The 19,060-nt window shown below is 51.4% G+C and overlaps 1 protein-coding gene across 6 annotated transcripts in view; it reads left to right on the top strand.

Annotated features, from left to right (window-relative positions):
• Sorcs2 (sortilin related VPS10 domain containing receptor 2) overlaps nucleotides 1–18,819 on the top strand; it is a 450,334-nt gene extending 431,515 nt beyond the window's left edge. For 3 of the 6 annotated variants that reach the window (XM_076938388.1, XM_076938386.1, XM_076938389.1), the window contains exons 19-28: nucleotides 3,825–4,011; nucleotides 6,206–6,339; nucleotides 7,399–7,522; nucleotides 8,570–8,682; nucleotides 9,401–9,526; nucleotides 11,246–11,345; nucleotides 11,829–11,931; nucleotides 14,559–14,665; nucleotides 16,258–16,337; nucleotides 16,569–18,819. In XM_076938388.1, coding sequence (XP_076794503.1) covers nucleotides 3,825–4,011; nucleotides 6,206–6,339; nucleotides 7,399–7,522; nucleotides 8,570–8,682; nucleotides 9,401–9,526; nucleotides 11,246–11,345; nucleotides 11,829–11,931; nucleotides 14,559–14,665; nucleotides 16,258–16,337; nucleotides 16,569–16,592 — 1,098 coding nt within the window. In that variant the 3' untranslated portion in view covers nucleotides 16,593–18,819. The remainder of the gene's footprint in view (nucleotides 1–3,824; nucleotides 4,012–6,205; nucleotides 6,340–7,398; nucleotides 7,523–8,569; nucleotides 8,683–9,400; nucleotides 9,527–11,245; nucleotides 11,346–11,828; nucleotides 11,932–14,558; nucleotides 14,666–16,257; nucleotides 16,338–16,568) is intronic. The other 3 variants (XM_076938387.1, XM_034508299.2, XM_034508300.2) reach the window with 3 other exon arrangements.
• Nucleotides 18,820–19,060: the final 241 nt, after the last annotated feature.

The raw sequence follows: 19,060 nt of genomic DNA, 5'->3' as shown, positions 1-19,060 counted from the left end.
CCCTTGTCAACTTGACACACAAACACATCACTATTAAGCCTCAACCCTTACTTTCTTATTCATCCCCAAGATCTAAGTAACTTTAAGTGTCCCACAGTCTTTACAAATTCTTACATATTAAAATTTCAATCCCTTCAAAATATCTAATCTCTTTTAAAATTCAAAGTCTTTTTACAGTTCAAAGTCTCTCAACCGTGGGCTCCACTAAAATACTTTCTTCCTTCAAGAGGGAAAAATATCAGGGCACAGTCACAGTCACAATCAAAATCAAACTCTAACTGTTCAATTTCTGGGATGCACTCACCATCCTCTGGGCTCCTCCAAGGTCTTGGGTCACTTCTCCAGCTCTGCCCTTTGTAGCACACACCTTGTCCTCTAGGCTCCAGCTGCCTGTACTCCACTGCTGCTGCTGTTCTTGGTGGGCATCTCATCGTACTGGGATCTTCAAAACATTGCTGTCTTCTGCTGCAACTGAACTGCACTTTCACAAACAACCTCTCATAGGCTCTTTTCACGGTGCCAAGCCTCACTTTCTCTGCACGACCCCTTCAGTCCTGGGCCTTCACCTGCCACTGAGACTGCACTTTCAACAATGGCCTCTCCTAGCTTCACAGTGCCAAGCATCAGCTGCTACCCCCTCATGTTTCAAAATCAGTACCACCTGGGTAACTCATATAATACCAAGTCTGGCTGCCAACACAGGGTACAACCTTGGCTATCTCCGGAATACAGCTTCTCTGTTCTCTCAGGAAACACTTCCCAGAAGATTTCACCTTAGTGATGCTAGTCTTTCTTAATCACTGTTAATTTCTTAGCTCCAGCTAGCCAGCATCAATCATCCCAATAATGCAAAGGTATCACTTTAGTAGTTCTGGTATCTTGTTAATCACAGCTGATTCTTCAGCCCCAGCTAACCAAAACCACAGAATCTTCAAAATCAAAACAGCAATGGCCCTGATAAGAGTCCTTAATCTTCCCTCTGAAAGGTTACAAGCCAGACCCCCAGCTTCTGCATTATCTTCCAAGCTCCTACAGAACATCCCACAGAGCTCTTAACATCCCAATGGCTCTTCTAGCTCAAAGTTCCAAAGTCCTTCCACAGTCCTCCCCAAAACATGGTCAGGTTGTCACAGGAATACTCCACTATGCTGGTACCAATTTGTCTTAGTTGGGGTTTGTATTCCTGCACAAAACATCATGACCAAGAAGCAAGTTGGGGAGGAAAGGGTTTATTCAGCTTACACTTCCACATTGCTGTTCATCACCAATGGAAGTCAGAACTGGAACTCACACAGGGTAGGAACCTGGAGGCAGAAGCTGATGCAGAGGCCATGGAGGGTGCTGCTTACTGGCTTGCTTCCCCTGGCTTTCTCAGTTTGCTTTCTTATAGAACCCAGGACCACCAGCCCAGGAATGGCCCCATCCACAATGATCACTAATTGAGAAAATGCCTCACAGCTGGATATCATGGAGGCATTTCCTCAAGGGAGGCTCCTTTCTCTGTGATAACTCCAGCTTGTGTCAACTTGACACAAAACCAGCCAGTACAGGTGTGGACATTCCCCTTGCTCCTCGCCTAGCCCTGCCAGGAGAGCAGTAGGCAAAGAGCCCACCTCCAGATCCTGGATGCCTAAAAGCCTCAGTCTTGTGACCTATAAAATGAACACATAAAATACCATATATGTTGGGTTCTAGGAATGCCCCATCAAAGATTCAGCCAGCTCCTGGGCATTCTGGGAGCCCCTTGGCTCATGGCTGTACTTCTCAGGGTCTGCCTCTGGGTCCACACAGTCACTCCTGGTTCCCAAATCACCACTGTGTTCTCTTCTAATCTACCCTTGGATTTCTGGCACTCGTTATGACTTTTTTTGGATATTATATTTACATTTCAGATTTTATCCCTTTACCCCATTCCCCCTACCACCCAGGAACCTCCTATCCCATCCCCCCCTCCTCCTGCTTCTATGAGCATGTGCCCCCACCTACCCCCCCTCCTACCTTCCCAGCCTCAAATTCCCCCACACTCAGTGTTCAGCCTGCATGGGACCAAGGATCTCCTCTCCCACCTATGCCCAACAAGGCCATCCTCTCCTACATATACAGATGGAGTCATGGGTCCCTCCCTATGTGCTCCCAAGCTGGTGGTTTAGAGCCTGAGGAGCTCTGGCTGGCTGGTATTGTTGCTCTCCTCATGGGGCCACAAACCCTTTCAGCTCCTTCAGTCTTCTCTAACTAACCCCATGATCAGATCAGTGGTTAGCTATGAGCATCTGCCTCTGAATGTGTCAGACTCTGGCAAACTTCTAAGGAGACAGCTATATCAGGCTCTTGTCAGTATACACTTTCTGACATCCACATCAGCATCTACCTTTGGTGACTGCACATGGGATGGATACCCAGGTGGAATGGTCTCCAGAGGGCCCTGAATCCAAGAACACATCAAAAGAATCATCCATTGTGATCAAGTAGGCTTTATCCCAGGAATGCAGGGATGGTTCAATATTCAGAAATCCATCAATGTAATCCACTATATAAACAAACACAAAGAAAAAAAACCACATGATCATCTCACTAGATGCTGAGAAAGCGTTTGACAAAATTCAACATCCCTTCATGTTAAAAGTCTTGGAAAGATCAGGAATTCAAGGCCCATACCTAAACATAGTAAAAGCAATATACAGCAAGCCAGTAGCCAACATCAAACTAAATGGAGAGAAACTTGAAGCAATCTCACTAACATCAGGGACTAGACAAGGCTGCCCACTCTCTCCCTACCTATTCAATATAGGACTTCTTAATGACCTGCATATGCAGGCTTATTTTAAATGTCTATTTAAGAGGGTCCCAAAAAATACGGATTTGGGATGATTCTATCCAACCCAGTATAGCATACTCACAGAGAAAGTTAAACAAACCCAGAAGGTGGGGGCACACACCTTTAATCCTATCTCTTGGAAGAGAGGCAGAAGCAAGCAGATCTCTGTGAGTTCTAGGCCAGCCTGGTCTACAGAGTGAGTTCCAAGACAGCCAGGGCTACACAGTGAAACTTCATCTCAAAAACAGACAGACAAACAAAAGACCAAGCAAACAAACAGGGCAAAGTTAAATGAATGTCCTTTACATACAAGTGCCCTCAGCTTTTGAGGGCTGGAGGGTATGAACTCAGAAGTCTGATGATGGCTAGTGTGAGGTGACCAGGCTGGAGGGGAAGAGGACAGGGAGAAAGGCAGAGAGAGTGAGGAAGAGAACTTGAATGTGGACATAGGAACTCTGTCTGGCCTTGAGTCTAAAAGTCAGGGTCAGTCAGCAGCTTGTGTGGGGACTTCAGTGCCACTATGAGTCAAAGTCACAGGAGCCCTCCTTGCCTGCTCCATACAGCTAAGCCTCATTCCTGACGTGGTGTGGGATGAGATAAGAGACAGGAAGCCATATTATCACAGAAAGACAATTGTGTCTTCTTTGTTGTGGTTCCCTGAAGAGACCTTATGGTAGCTACCAAAACCTACTCCGTCTTGACATGACACTTCCACTTTCTTTCCCAGTCCTGTGCCTGGCTCAGAGTTTCCCCTGGGCCCCATATAGCTTTCAAAAGACCACCCTAAAATCACCCATGGCTGTTCTGTTCTAAAGGAGAGCCCAGTCTTGGTCCTAGGAACTGTCTCCCAGCTCAGTCCACTGCAGGCCGAAGCCCTGAAAGCAGAGACAACCTACTCTCTGACCTCAAAGAGTCTACATCTGAAGAAAAAGATAGAGGAGTGGGCACCTGATGCTGGAACCCTGCCTCAAGAGTCAATCCTAAGTGACCCTGTGGTATTTCCCTACAGGGTGATGTCCTGACCACTAAATATCAGGTGGATCTTGGCGACGGCTTCAAGGCCATGTATGTGAACCTTACTCTGACAGGAGAGCCCATTCGGCACCACTACGAGAGTCCTGGCATCTACCGCGTGTCCGTCAGAGCTGAGAACATGGCAGGCCATGATGAAGCTGTGCTCTTTGTCCAGGTCAACTGTAAGTCCGCTGCTCATTTTAGGCTGTGTGGCTTCCTTTGAAGTGGAGAGCCAGGGCTTTGGGGGAAGAACAGGGAGTCTTGTAGGGTTGTTACATGTCCTCAAGACAGTGAGGCCATGGATAGAAAGGGCTGGGCTCAGACCTGGTCCCAGTGGTCTTCATGGAAGTAATGGTGAAGGCAGTAATAGTGGTGGTTGTGGCGACTCCAGGGATGCTGATGATGTTGGCAAGGGTGGCACTGGTAGTTATGATGATAGTGATGATGGAGGTGACGATGACAGTGAGGGTGATAGTAAGTAGGGTGGCAATGGCGGTGATGGTGATTTGGTGATGATTGTAGTATTGATGAGGATGATGATATGATGATTAATGGCGTTGATGGTGGTAACGGTGGTAATGACAGCGAAGATGATACCAATGATTGTGATAGTGATGATGGTGATATAATGGTGACGGCAGTGTTCATGGTGTATGGTAATGGTGATGGCATGATGGTGGTGATGGTAGTGACAATGGGGTACCATGATGGTGGTGACAGTGATATGATGATGGTGATGGTGGTGACAGTGGTGATGGTAATCATTGTGGTAGTGAATGTGATGATGGTGATGATGACAGGTGGAGAGTGGTGCTGATTGCATTAGTTACTTTTGCATGTCTGTGACTGTGATGCCTGACAGAAACACTGTAAGAAAGATTTATTTTGGCTCACAGTTTCATGGGATTTCTGTCTGTCCAAGCAAGGAAGGCATGCATGGTATCATTCATAGTAATAGCAGCACGTAGGACTTAGCAGATTCTCACATCACAGTGGTTCAGGAAGCAGAGAATGGGGCTGGGATGAAAGGCTGGGCTATAAACCCCAAAGGCCTGCTTCTGGTGGTCAATTTCGCTAGCTAGACCTAGCTCAGAAGGCTCTACAGACTCCCTCCACAGTGTCTCTAGATAGGAAATGCAAACATGAACCTCAGGGAGACATTTTAGATTTAACCCATAACGTTCCACCTCTGCCCCTAGAGGCTCGCAGTATACATCTTTAATGCAAAATGCATTTAGTCCAACTTCATGAATCACCGTGGTCTTAACAGTTCCAATGCTGTTCAAAAGTCTAAGCCCAGAGACTCTGTTCAACCCAAAGAAATCTCATAGCAGTCCTTGTAAAAGGCGATTCTGCACTTCCTCTCTGCAGTGAACATCTCTCCCACCTCCGAAAAACAGAAGAAAGGGGAACAGCAAGAAAAGATTTGATCAAAACAGTACTGAAGCACAGCAAGGGGACAAGAATCCCACGGTGTCCTGTCCACCCTGTGCAGCACCTGCAGCATGTGGTGGCATCGTGGGCATGGGCTCACACCCTCCCATTTGAGCATGCTCAGTCGGGCTCCACTCACTGCCTGCAGGTTGTCTCTAGAGGCCCCCATGTTTCTGCATCCCATGCTGAGGTCTCCACTGAATCTTAAGCCTTACTCTCAAAGCTTCATGAATTGCCCTGTCAAGGGAATTTGACCCTGCCATGCACACAGTGCCTAGCTCAAGAAACTGTCCTTTAAAATCTGAGTACAAGTGTCTGTGACCCTATAACTCTTGCCTCCTTTGTGCCTGAAATTCCAGTAACACTTCTCCAAATTCATAAAACACCACCAAAGACTTAAACCTCCGTGGTCAGATTTAGTGAAAGCGGCAACCTCTCATACCGGCTACCCAATTCCAGTATCCGTGACTTTTGCTTCTCTGTGACCTGACAGGAAGGACTGGAGGGAGGGAAGGTCTACTTTGTTGCAGAGCCTCAAATGGTTCATTCCATCATGGTGGGGGGAGTAAGTGGCAGCCAGAGGCTGCTCACACCATGGTGAGACAGGGAGCAGAGGCTGAGGTCTCTATTAGGGAGCGGGACCACCAGCTAGGGAGCAAGCCTTTGAAATATGAACCTGTGGGGACAGTTTAGATTCAAACCTTTACTTTGGTGGTGATGATGGGGATGGTGGTGGTGATATTGGTAGTGATGATGATGGTGATGATATTGCTAGCGGTGGTGGTGATCGTGGTGCTGACGGTCGTTTTGATGATGGTAGTGATGGTGCTCATGGTGGCGATGGTACCAGTGAATCTGATAGGGATAATGACTAGTCAACAGTCACTGAAAAGTCCTGTGCCTCACTGTCCCCTAACCCTGACCTCTGGGGGAACTCTTCAGCTCCTCTGCAGGCCCTCTACCTCGAGGTAGTCCCTGTCATTGGCATCAACCAGGAAGTGAACCTCACAGCCGTGCTGTTACCCTTGAACCCCAACCTCACTGTCTTCTACTGGTGGATCGGCCACAGCTTGCAGGTACGTCCTACGGCCTTCTCAGACTTCTCTCCCATAGACTGCCATCTGGGGCACAGGGAGGCAGGGTGCTGCCCTCAGAACCTGGCACCAGGGCACAGTGTGTGACCACTGAAAGGAACAGGCTCTGGTCTTCTGTCACTCATTAGCCACCCTGAACATCTATCTGCTTGGGGGGTCCACCTGAAAAGCCCCTGGATAGTCCTGTGAAAGACACAGGATAGAGTGGTTGACTGGAAGTCAACTGGATGTGTCATAGGAGGGCTCAGGGGAGGCTCTCTTTAGTGGAGTGGTCCAGGAAGCCTTCTTGGACTGTGATCCATGGACAGTTTTTGAGCAGGAGGCAGCAGGGTGTGTGATGAGGGGGAAAGACTGTCCATCCTTAGGACCCATGGAGGGGATCTGTTTCCTCACTCAGCATGCCATAGCCCTACACCCCCACAGAAGCTCTGACACAGAGGGCTAAGAGAAGGGAGGGGCTTCAAGTACAGAGCCATGCCTCTTCGGGTGGGAAACTTCTAGAACAACCAGGGGCTCTGGGTTTGAAGCTCTGTGTAGCCTTGCCACCTGAACGCCCCCAGCCCCATCTCACCTCCCATAGTCTTGTTTATATAAGAGCATGGCCTGACCAGGAGATATCACTGCTCATCCACAATGAGGATGGCTGCCTCCAGCCACTGAGCAGGACCTGAGCTTCAGCTGGGGCAGGATTGTGGGTGAGACATTGAACAGAATTGGATTGAGGCTCAAAGCCTGACCTGTGGCTGCCTAGCAGATAACCCAAAGACTCTATAGGAGGCCACAGGCAGCCTACAGATCCTAGCATCTAGAAGGATGTGCCACACTATGAAAGCAGGAAATGCTCTCAATCCAGCTTAGAGCTAGGGTGTTCTAGGCACTCCCCCCCATACCTCCCAGACACTGCCAGAGTAGAAGCCTCCAGCTACTGACTTGTTGGTGAGAACCAGGACCAGCACAGTCCCACTGTAGCCCTGACAGTAGACCAAGGGCCAGTGTTCCCTCCATCCTTCCGGAGAGGCCTGACCCCGCGTGTGCCTACAGCCTCTACTTTCCTTGGACAACTCGGTGACAACAAGGTTTACGGATGCTGGGGACGTGCGTGTGACAGTACAAGCTGCCTGTGGTAACTCGGTACTTCAGGACTCCAGGCTCATCCGTGTGCTCGGTGAGCTGTCCCCTGACTCCCTACACAGGCCAGCGTGGGTGGGTACATGGCTGCAAAGGGCCTGTTCACTCCTGGGAAGCCCTAGGTTGCAGAGTCCAGGTGGATTCGGGTTCTGTGACTGGATATGTGGCCTTATTGAAGTGTTCCAGACTCTCTGTCTCCAGTTTCCCCTCTCTATAAAGTGTCTCATGAGACTAGTGAGTCTGTTGCATAGTTATTTACCAAGAACAGGTGAGCTTGATGTTGGGATCTCCACGGGCCTCTCCACTTGCACCTACCACTCTGAGGATGGTCCAGAAGAGGACCTGGGGATGGCGATTGCTTATTTGGGGTCCCTGGGGCTTTGAGTCCCTCAGTAAAATAATGTGTCTGGAGAAGGAGGGGTCCCCCCCTCCAATGCACATTACTCCTTCAGCACACTTGAAACTCATTTGTCTTAAGAATATCCTCTGCCATGGACCACAGCCATCAGTCACATTAGGGGCCTGCTGAAGGATGAGGCTGCCCTGGGCTGGTTCTCCCTTTACATGAACCTGGGACTTCCCACACCATAGGATGTTGGGTCACAGTTCACAAAACACTGTCCCCTGAGCCCTCCACCCAGCAGAGATCTTTCCTACTCTGTAAGAGAGAAAAGAGAAGGAAGCCAGTGCGGCCGGTAGTACAGGGTTAGGGCTCCTGTGGCTTTAGAGCGGAACTGAGCTCCTTGGGAAATGAGGTGTACATGAGACAGGGCCTCTAATCTCATGGGACTCTTGGTCTGGGGTGACCAGTGAACTGAAGACCATGGGTCCTTGAGGAAATAGATGACATCAGAGGAGCAGCTCCTGTGAGGTGAGGAGCATGTGCATGAAGTGCCATGCCCCCTCACAGGTAGTCACTGCCATCATCAGTACATGCCAGGACTGAGATACGCAAGAGGAGGGCTCTTATCTTCCAAACACAGAGCTGGGACATTGGGGATAGTGGACCGTCTGCATGTGCTACCTTGAGTAGGGTCCCAGCCCCAACCCACACCTCACAGGCTCCACTCTGTGTCTCTTCCAGATCAGTTCCAGGTGGTGCCTCTGCAGTTCTCCAGGGACCTGGATGCCTTTAACCCCAACACGCCTGAATGGAGGGAGGACGTGGGACTGGTGGTCACCCGACTTCTCTCCAAGGTGCCCTGTGGCTTGAGTTTCAATCCTATCCTCAGCCATGGTGTGGTTTGTGGGCTGAGCAAGGGGAGGACAAGGCTAGGGGCTGCTGGGAAATGATGGGTTGGTGTCCTGGATTGGCCACTCGAAGCTGGACATCTCAAAGGGAGGGACATTGTCATTCACAGCAAAAACACTGTAAGTCCCCCTTCTCCAGTGGGCCACAGCTCTGAGAGCTCTCCAGCTCCACCTAAGACTACCACAGGCAGAAATCCACCCTGACCCCATTTCTCTCATCCCGTGAATAATGCCGGTGAACTGTGCTATGTGTTAAAGGACTAGCAGCAGTTTAGCTCATGGTATGTGGAGTGGGACTCCCAGAAGCGAGGGGGTTGCTGAGGAGCTGAAACTGGCAAGCATCGGGCTGTACAGGTATATGGTTAGGCTGGGGAGCGGGGGCAGACCGCAGGAGTTGGCAGTGCCTCGTGTCATCTTAAGAACAGGGCACACTACCCGGCTCTAGGCGCAGGATGGGGACATACTTGAAAAGGCATGCCTGGGCAGGTGAAGCACCATTAGGGCCACAGCCTGAACCCATGGGGGGTCGAGGGTCAGGGGTATAGATCAGGACAGGTGACCAGGATATACCTAGGCCAGGAAGAGAGAGCAGACCATGCTGGAAATTTAGCTCATGGCCAAGGATGAACAGAAGAGGAGCCAAGTGTCCTGCCTGTCCCCACAGGAGACCAGCATCCCAGAGGAGCTGCTAGTGACTGTGGTAAAGCCAGGGCTGCCCACCATAGCGGATCTGTATGTGCTTCTGCCTCCTCCCAGGCCCACAAGGAAGAGGAGCCTCACAAGTGACAAGGTATGGCCATGGCATAGCAGGGCTGCGTGGCTGGGGGCCCAGGGGAGTCACTCCTGACAACCACATCTCTGTGGGGCATCACTTAAAGGTTTAGTTCTTACTATACTGCTGACCCAAGGTACCACCATCTGCCTGTGACTCTACACGCGACAGCATCCAAGGTTCATGAGATAGGCAGGTTCCAGGGGGAAGAGGCTAGACCAGGATTGTGGGGATAGTCTTCAGTCTCTCACATCATTGTCTGAAGCTGTCATGTAACCTCAGCTTCAGTGCCAGGAGCACTGGGACACATGGATGAACACTGTGAGAGACTCTGGCCTCAGGCTACAGGCAAAACAAAATTCAGCACAGGAATCCTAGTACATCCTCCATGAGGTGTCTTGACAGGGAGCACCTTGGGAACTGTTATGAGAGAGGTGTTGCAGGTAATATTTAAAAAATGCTACCTAGTCCAGCTTGTTCTCAGACACTGCCATTTTCCCATGGCTCCGGCTCTGGACCACGGCTCTGGCTATCTAGAAACACCAGCCCTGGCACCCATAAGATGCCAGCATGGGGGATGACTCTGCCAATCTACCACGCTGTCTCCACAAAGCTCAACTGAACCCCAGACAATACCTGCCATGCCCGCGGTACCTGGTAGAATAAAGACTCTTAATGCTTAAAGATTATCCAATATTTATATATTTGGAAATGCTCAATATATTTCAAGATGCCCACACAATTAGAATTATAAACCCAATCACCTAACCACCTTGATATCAATAACTACCTTTGACTGCTAGAGACACTCAGATATCCGCCGCCATCTTCTCTCCTCTTCCCTTTCTCCTCTCCTCATTCCGCCTACCTTCTCCTTCCCACTCTTCTCTCCTCCCACATTAGCTCCTCCCAAATTATCAAGCTTTATTGCAAATGTAGCGCGGGGGTGGGGGTGGGGGGATATCCCGCTACAGAGAGGTCCCCAAATGCTGGGTGCTGAGTAGCCTTTGGGACAACTTGCCCCATTTGGGACAGTGGTAGTTAGCTGGGCACTAGGCTGACCACCTGGTGTTAGTGTGCATAGTTCAATGTGAGCCCATAATAAGTGTCCAGATGGAGGCAAAGCCTTCTCTCCTCCAAAAGCTGGGATTCTGTGCCTGGCATAGCTTCTGGCTCTGCCCCAGTGGATTTGGCTAAGGTCGGAATCCCAGAGACATAAGTCCCATGGAAATGAATGTCAGAGGGTACAGCTAGGTCTCCATACTGGGCCCTGGACAGTGACTGATAGGTGGCAACATACAGATGGTGACGAGCTCTGATGTGTGCCATGAGCCTCCCCTACTGGCCACGTTACAGGGATCTTGAGCAGGGCATTGTGCTCCCCCAGAGTCCCCTAAGCCATCTGCCCCTCCTGAGTCCCCTCATAGGTAGGATGCCCTGCCCCTTCTCATCATCGTCCACTTCCTGGAAGCTTCACTGACCTCATTGACCAGGGTGGGGACTTGTGGAGCACTGCAGGTCCTCCTGCCTGACACACTGAGACACTTCTGTCTGTTCTGCAATGGAATGAGAGCTTGCTGGTAGCAGAGCTTCCTGTGCCATCAGTGGCTCCTAGTGAACCTGGCTGGTGGGCTCTCATGCCATTCCCGGATGAGGACAATGAGTGTCAGGCCACGTCCCTTCCCAGCCCCAAGGGACTCCAGTACTCTAGGCCCCAGAACTCTGCTTTGCTTTCAGAGACTGGCAGCTGTGCAGCAGGCACTGAACTCACGCGGGATCAGCTTTATCCTTCGAGGAGGGCTTCGTATCCTGGTGGAGCTGAGAGACACAGATGCAGGTGACAGAACTGGCTTGGGTCCTCCCTGGGGCAGGGTGGGCATGGGACCAAGCCCATGAATGCTGAAAGTGACTGTAGGATTCAAATGGGTTTTTATCTAGCTGCCAGTGGCCTTTCTGGCTGGGACATCTCTGGCTAGATGCACCAACCCCTACACAGCCAGCTCCAGGCCTCACCATCTGGCTTGACCTGTCTGGAAGCAACTTCCACAACCATCAGGAACCTGCTGATTCACTTAAAACCAGTGTAGAAGGGCTGGGGGCAGCTCTCCTCTGAAAGAAACCCAACCAAAGTGGGTTATAATAGGACTGTCAGAAAGGGGGGCCCATCCTCTAAGGCTTCATGTTGTGTTGTAATCCTTCATAACCTGCTGTACACTCGGCCACATGAGCAGGGCCCACTGGACAACACAAAGTAGGTTCATCCTGGCCTGGGCTGGGGACAACCAGCCCACAACTGCTCCTCTTGTTTCTCTGCTTATAGGTCCTCAGAGGCCAGGTGGCAGTGGTGGCTACTGGGCCGTGGTGGTCCTCTTTGTCGTTGGGCTGTTTGCAGTAGGAGCATTCATCCTATACAAGTTCAAAAGGTAAGGCCCCTGGCAGTCTTGACATATGGCCCCAGAGGTGGTGGCTTCCACAGGCCATAGAGGAAGGCGGTGTGAGTTCTCCCCTGTACTGGTGACCAGGAAGCTCTCAGGCTCCCTTCTGCTCAGCCTGGTCCTCTGCACAGACCCAGAGCATCTTCTTCAGTCACCCTCCATGGAGGGGATACTGTTTGCCCTCCAGATAAGGAGGCACAGTTCAAGTCCAAGGACAGTGGGGTGTACCTCTGCCTCTTGACTTCCCATACCTCAGCTATGGCTGCCACAGGGGCTCCCAGTGACCTGAGGGCACAGAGACTGACTCCAAGGGGTACTGGGAGACCCTGTGTCTCCTATACAGGACTTCAGTGCCCTTCCCTCTGTGGCCTGTCCTCCCAGTGACCATGGGATAGCTCCAGGGATGATAGAGGCCAACTATGTCCCTCAGCTGCTGTGTCAGTGTGCAGAGAAGGGCTGAGTGCTGACAGTCCTCTTCATGGGCTCCAGGGAGGGAGACCTGGAGTGACAATCATAGGAAGGTACAGGTCCGTTCTGCAGATACAAGTGCAAGGTGGCTGGTGATAAGCATAATGGTGCTGCCAAAAGGCAGACAGCCAGCAGCGCCCCCTTGTGAAACCCACCTGATTCAAGGTTCTATGCCTGCTATTTTTCACTCTCCAGCAGGCACACCCTTGGATCACTCTTTTACAGGGCAATGTGACAAGACCTCAGACACCTCTGCCTCCAGCACCCTTCATCCTACAGGGCCAGGACCTAGCTAAGGGGCAGGCAGCCCTTGAGGTGACTGGCACTGAGAATACCCCAGAGATCTGCCCAGATGCTGCCCTGCCAGAGGCTTGCCTCAGATAAAGGCTTTCTCCTCTGAGCCATAGTGTAATTGTCTACAAGAGGGCATGCAAAGAAGGAGACTGAGGTGGGGGCAAGCCAGCTGGGCAGTATTCCTGCCTTGCATGACTCCAGCATGGTGGCATATGAGCCCTGGGTCAGGGTGTGATCCCCATAACCAAGCAGAGGGATGGTTCTAGATTTCTCTGTGGGTGGATGTCAAAGTGAGTGTGGGTGTTCCTCTGGACTTGGTCCTAACCTGTGTGGGGCATGCAGGCCTATAGGTGGTCACTTAGAAGGCAGCAGCACACTTGATGAAGCTGGTTCCTGTGGGTGATGTGTCAGCCCCACCCTTTAGATTCCCCAGGTGTCCAGTGGTGCTTCTATAACCTTCCCTCCAGTGTGCTTCATGTGGCCCAAATGACAGAACACTGCCTGTCATATGCCAAGAGGAGGAGGGGCCAGATATGTCTAGTATGAGGCTGGCCCAACATCCCCAGGCCCAAGGCGATCTTTTTGAACCAGGAAGAGGGGAAGGATATGTTGCTATAGAAACAGAGAGCTTAGGCAGAGGCCAAATACCCCTTCCCACAAGCTCCAGGCCACCCTAGGTGGGAAAGGCAGAGCAGGGCAGTGGAATTCTAAGCAGTCAGTAGAGGAAAAGTTCTGGGTTTCTCCTCCCTGTTCATCTGTCTTTTCATCCATCTGGGCTTATAAGTTCTGCCTAGGCATGGAAGCTGGGGGCTGACTGTGTGCTAACTGACACTGTCCCCAGTGCTGAGATGCTAAGCCACTCAGTGATCTTGAGCCACACAAGGTCTGTTTCTTCCTAGCACTGTCTATAATGACAGGTAGGGCCACCCCCTCAACATAAATCCATCACTGAGTATCCCTTCATGAAGGGGACATGGTCCATACTACATACTCTAGGTACAGCTAGTTATTCTCTGTTCCTCAAGGTACTGAATATGCCTACCTCCACATGCCTCCACAAGCTCCAGCCACCACCATGCCCTAGGCCTCAGTTTTCTTGTCTCTAAATGGATCTATGACCTTTCTGGTTGTGGTTCTTGTCTCTGAAGGGTCCTAGACCTTTCTGGTTGACTGGAGTTAATGGGACTATTCTCAATACAAGGACCCTTTCCTGTGGCAATGTGCTCAGTTCTAGTGGGGCAGAGTGTGTGCTCTATCCCACTCTCTCCTTCCCCTGGGGCCTAGACTAGAAAGAGAAGTCTCAGGAAATCTCTGTGAACAGAATTCAACAAGTGCCCCTCAGGACTGGGGTCTCTCTCTCTCTCTCTCTCTCTCTCTCTCTCTCTCTCTCTCTCTCTCTCTGTATGTGTGTGTGTGTGTGTGTGTGTGTGTTATTGTCCTAGTTGCCAGACACAGGGAGACAAAGATGACGGTGCTTCAGCAGTTATAGCATGCCTGGATAAAGAATGGGTAAATTGCTGGTCTGGAGAGATGGCTCAGCGGTTAAGAGCACTGACTGCCCTTCCAGAGGTCCTGAGTTCAATTCCCAGCAACCACATGGTGGCTCACAACCAGCTGTAATGGGATCTGATGCCCTCTTCTGGTGTGTCTGAAGACAGCTACATTGAACTCAGATACATTAAATAAATAAATCTTAAAAAAAATGGGTGGGTGGGTTACAACTAGCTGTGGACAGCAGAACATGGGCTTGGGGAGCATGCTAGAGGGTAGGCTCCCCAGGGAACAATCTTGTGTGGCACTGTCTATACTTGGGGCCATGGGCTCATTCAGAGCTGAGCTGTACCTCTGACCAGCAGGAAACGTCCAGGCAGGACGGTGTACGCCCAGATGCACAATGAGAAAGAACAGGAGATGACAAGTCCCGTGAGCCACAGTGAGGATGCCCAGAGCGCCATGCAGGGTAAGAACTGGGGCATGGTGGCCCTGTGTGCCCCCACCACAGAGGAGTCCATCAGAGCCCAGGGAACATGGGCCAGTCCAGCCCTGCTAGAGAGTCTCTCTGAGCCATGAGTCCTAGCATAGCCCCAGGGCTGTAGAGGATGAAGCCAGAGGCTGCAGGCTGAAGGAGCTGCTCCTTGCTGTTTGTGGCCAGCTTGCACAGCTGCCATAGAGACAGGAATCTCCCTCACAGGAGGACACCTCCCACCCACATCCTCCCTCAGCCTCCCACCAGCTGCTTATTGTAAATGCAGCATCCTGGGCATGGACCCTTGGGACAGCACTTCACAGTTTACACAGGATTTTCCCCAAGGCGACTTTTCATTACTGTCATGCCCAGAAAGAGAAGCCCAGGCTTGTCACCTTGGCTGTGGCACACCTCTGTTTTCTCTAGGCCATGGCTTCTTAGCTGGAACAGTGTCCAGGACTAATCAGAGCTCTACTGCCCTGAATCTCTGTCCCACACAGGCCCTACCCATTCACCTTTGGTGGTGGACACCACAGTCTACTCACCTTCAGTGGCTGTGAGCGTTCTGCTGGGGTGTCTAGACAGAGTGTGGCACACAGCACTGTCAAGGTTAACTGTCAAGTTCCAGCATCTACCTTAAATACCACATGTATCCCAGGCCCTCAAGCCATGATGGCTCCTACCTTGAGAATTAGTAACCCAGCTAAGTCTTCAGTCACCCAGGGTAACACAGCTAGATGCCAGTAGCTGGCCTTGGATCCCAACCAGGTCAGTGTGCATCAAAGCCTGCATCCTCCAGGCTATGGGTCCCCTTCCAGTCACTTCCCACATCTGCCAGCCCAGGACTATTTCTCAGAGGACATACTTACAGGCTCTGGGACTGTGATACCATCAGTAACTTACTGAGCGTGCAGGAGGTCCCAGACCTCAGAACTTTGGTCATCGTGTGACCCTGGAAGCATGTGGTGCTACAGTACTTGCAGACAAGTAACTGGAACCCAGACTTTGACTCATTCATAAGAGGGAGCCAGTCCTCTTTGCATAGCCCTGTGCCTTGCAGCCCTGAGCACTGCCCAGATAGCTGGGTCCTACTCTCATGCAAGGAAGTCATAGCCTCTGCTAAGAGGGTGTGGAGGTCTCAGGAAGACAGGGGCCCACTATCCCACAGCCTCCTGCTGTGAAGTTCCTAGTAACAGTTCCAGGACACTGTTAATAGGGACCATGGCATGGACTAGGCACTGTTTATAACAGTTCTCTATGGTGCTCTGGTGACTGAGATTGACCAGGGCTGTTAAGTGGAGGTGGAGCCCCCTATGGAGGGTCACATGACTAGTCAGGTAGCACCAGTAGTCAAATACTGGCTCCTACAGCCTGCATAGCACCAGCCCCTCTCCCCAACCAGTGCCATCTATTTTGAGCACACAGTAGGACAGTGAGACAGACTCTGTGGAGAACGTTGCTTGGTCTCATAATGAAGCTTGCACAGGGACATTTATTAACTGGTCTCTGACAAGCATTGTGTTCCCTCTCTCCTCCTCATGTCCCTTATCTCTCTTCCTGCCTCCTGGTCCATCCCCCATTCACAGTGTTCTTTACCAAGAGGGGGCCCAGCCTCAGCCCTTCCTGTGCCCCCTTGCTGCCGATGCCAGGGGTAGCCCTCACGCAGGTCAGTGGGTGCCTCACTACACAGCCCTCTGGACCACTGCTTGCGGTGGCACCTGGCACTTCCCTCCTGTTAGCACCTAGGTCACTGGAGACCCCACCTCCACCTGCACCTAGCACAGGCTGAGGGAACCTCACTGCATGTTGGCCCTGTGTGCTGCTGAGGTCACCTGTGTTCCTGCGTGCTCTGTTTCCCACCAACCCTGCTAATGGGCTGCATTCTCCTGTTCCCTAGGCAACCACTCAGGTGTGGTCCTGAGCATCAACTCTCGTGAGATGCATAGCTACCTGGTGGGCTGATGGCACCAGCTGGCCAGGACACTCTCCTCCTGCTTCCTCCATAGAGGGCGCAGGACCACAAGTACAGCTGGAATGACACACCCTCTGAGACCTGTGGAAAGGCCAACTCCTCTAGCTGTCCCCACTCAGAGGACAGACACCTCTCCCTGTCAGCCCCAGCTGGCCCATGGGATCCCGGGACAGCCGACTCATGACCCACCTGAACATGGGCCTGTGGTGCCACACAAAGTCCCCACCCTTGACTCTGAGGCATCACAGTCCTTAGACCTGAACATGCTGCCCTGGCTGCTCCAACTTGCCACTGCAGCCCAGGTCTGGCTTCTCCTGCCTGGGGCTGGACCAGCATATTTCTGGGGTGAGCCTGCAGCCACCCCCGACTCCAGACTTGTAGACCTGCTTAGCCCTGGCCCCACAGTCCCTGTCCCTGCAGAGGACCCCAGAGCCAGGAAGTCTATGGGCCAGACCTACCCAACACCACCTCCAGGCAGCCACTCTCTCCACTGCAGTATACATACCTGCCCGGGTAGAGCTATTTGAGTTTGGGGGCTCTTTCTTTTAGCTTTCTGTTTTCAAGGCCAGGCAATAGAAGCCATCTACGTTCTATAAGAATCCCACCCTCAGAACCCCTCTTTCAGAATGCCCAGAGCTGGGCCTAGGGGGACAAATATCTCTCTGATTTTCCCTCAGGGCTATGGGGTTGGAGGTAAGAAAGGCAGAGACCCTTACATGCAATTTCTGCTCCGTCCAGCAGGGTGTGCCCTTCCACAGCTTCTAGGCTGATGACTGGCTTCAGGTCAAGTCTGGGCTCTAGAACAGTCTACAGGCCCCAGAAAGGCACATTGGCTGAATCCATCAGGCTCTGATGCCCTATGGTTTGAGGTACCCTTGTAGAACCAACCAGAAGAGGGGTGGGAGGGCAGCATCTCCTGGTAAAATGGACTTGAGGATCCAGAGACTTGTGGCCCTTTCAAGGTCGTAGAAAGAAAGCAGCAGAGGTAGCCCTAGAGTTGCCTGCTGCCTGCTCCCACTGCCAAGTCAGGGACCCAGCACAGGTGGACACTGTGAGCTGGCACAATTCACCTTTTGCCTTGAAACTGAAGTCAGCATTCCCTTCCCTTCCCCTCCTCTCCCTCGTCCCACCTCTAAACTCTTGCTCCCCCACCAGAGAGCCCAGGCTGACCTGGAGTTAGACCCAGGTATCTCGATGTTCGCTGCTGCTGCTGCTGCTTGGCACACCCACCAGCACCCACAGTTCACCCTGGGGAATAAATGTAGCCTATATAGGAGGAGACATCTAGGACGGACCCTCCCAGGACAGCTCCAGCACTCAGTCTCTCTCTATTAGGGGATGGGATGAGTGTCCAGATGCTCATGTCCCAGACAGAATGGCACAGACCAGGGCAGCTATATGAGACACAAAGCTGGTCTGTGGGAGGGAGTGTCTCAACTGTACCCCAATATCTCTCACTCTCTGCCACTCTCTGGGGCTCAGGGGTCCCTCCAGAGGTGACCGCAGGCTGTCCTCCTTATGCTACAAATGGGACCCTAGTGCCAGTGAAGGCCATGACACTCTAAGACCTTTACGCCCTCACACACATCTTCTTGCTATCCCAAAAGAAACCTAAGCAGAGACCTTTCCCCAATCCATATCCCTGCAGCACTGTATCACTCAGTACCACACAAAAGGAGATGCTCACACACTACACAGTCTCCATAAGGTCCAAGGTCAGCACAGAACCCCTGGACATAGCCTGCCACTTTAGCTCACCAGTGCCTGGGGTACCAACTGTAGGTCTTTGCCTTCCGCAAGCACTCTGTCACTCTCAAGGACACTCGGGTAGGCTTCCCCTAGCTATTTGGATTTTATGTTACTATTTCTATTAGGAACATTTGGAGTGTGTAGACGCAAGAGCCTCCCCATTCTCATCTCCATAACTGCAGACAGCTATGCAGGCACAGGGTTTCCCTTCCCATCAGCTAAGGTGCCATGCATTGCACAGCCAGGGGCAAAAGCCCCATGGACAGCCCAGATGCTATCAGCTCAGGAGCTCACAGCACTCTCCACCGGGCCCTGTGCATACCTGACCTGTGGGCATAGCAGAGGTGATGAATTCTTTGTTTTTCCTTTCTAAAAAAAAAAAAAAAAAGACAATAAATCATTTGTGATGCTTTTAACGAAGGTTAAATCAACAGGGTCGGTCTCTGCCTTAGTGTGAAGATCTGCTTTATGCTTTACATGCTTTACGTGTACACATGGCTCACACCACACACATTAAACATACATCCCACCTATACCAACACCACACACATTAAACATACATCCCACCTATACCAAACAAATAGGCTCTGTTCTACCTTAGCATCTGATTTATGATCTGATTCATACTCACCTGTAATGCACAAACCACACATACATCAGCCTCTCAC

Source organism: Arvicanthis niloticus, chromosome 7, assembly GCF_011762505.2.
Source record: "Arvicanthis niloticus isolate mArvNil1 chromosome 7, mArvNil1.pat.X, whole genome shotgun sequence".
Classification (NCBI taxonomy): domain Eukaryota; kingdom Metazoa; phylum Chordata; class Mammalia; order Rodentia; family Muridae; genus Arvicanthis; species Arvicanthis niloticus.
Note: the sequence above shows the minus strand (reverse complement) of the source record. Positions and strands in the feature narration are given on the sequence as shown.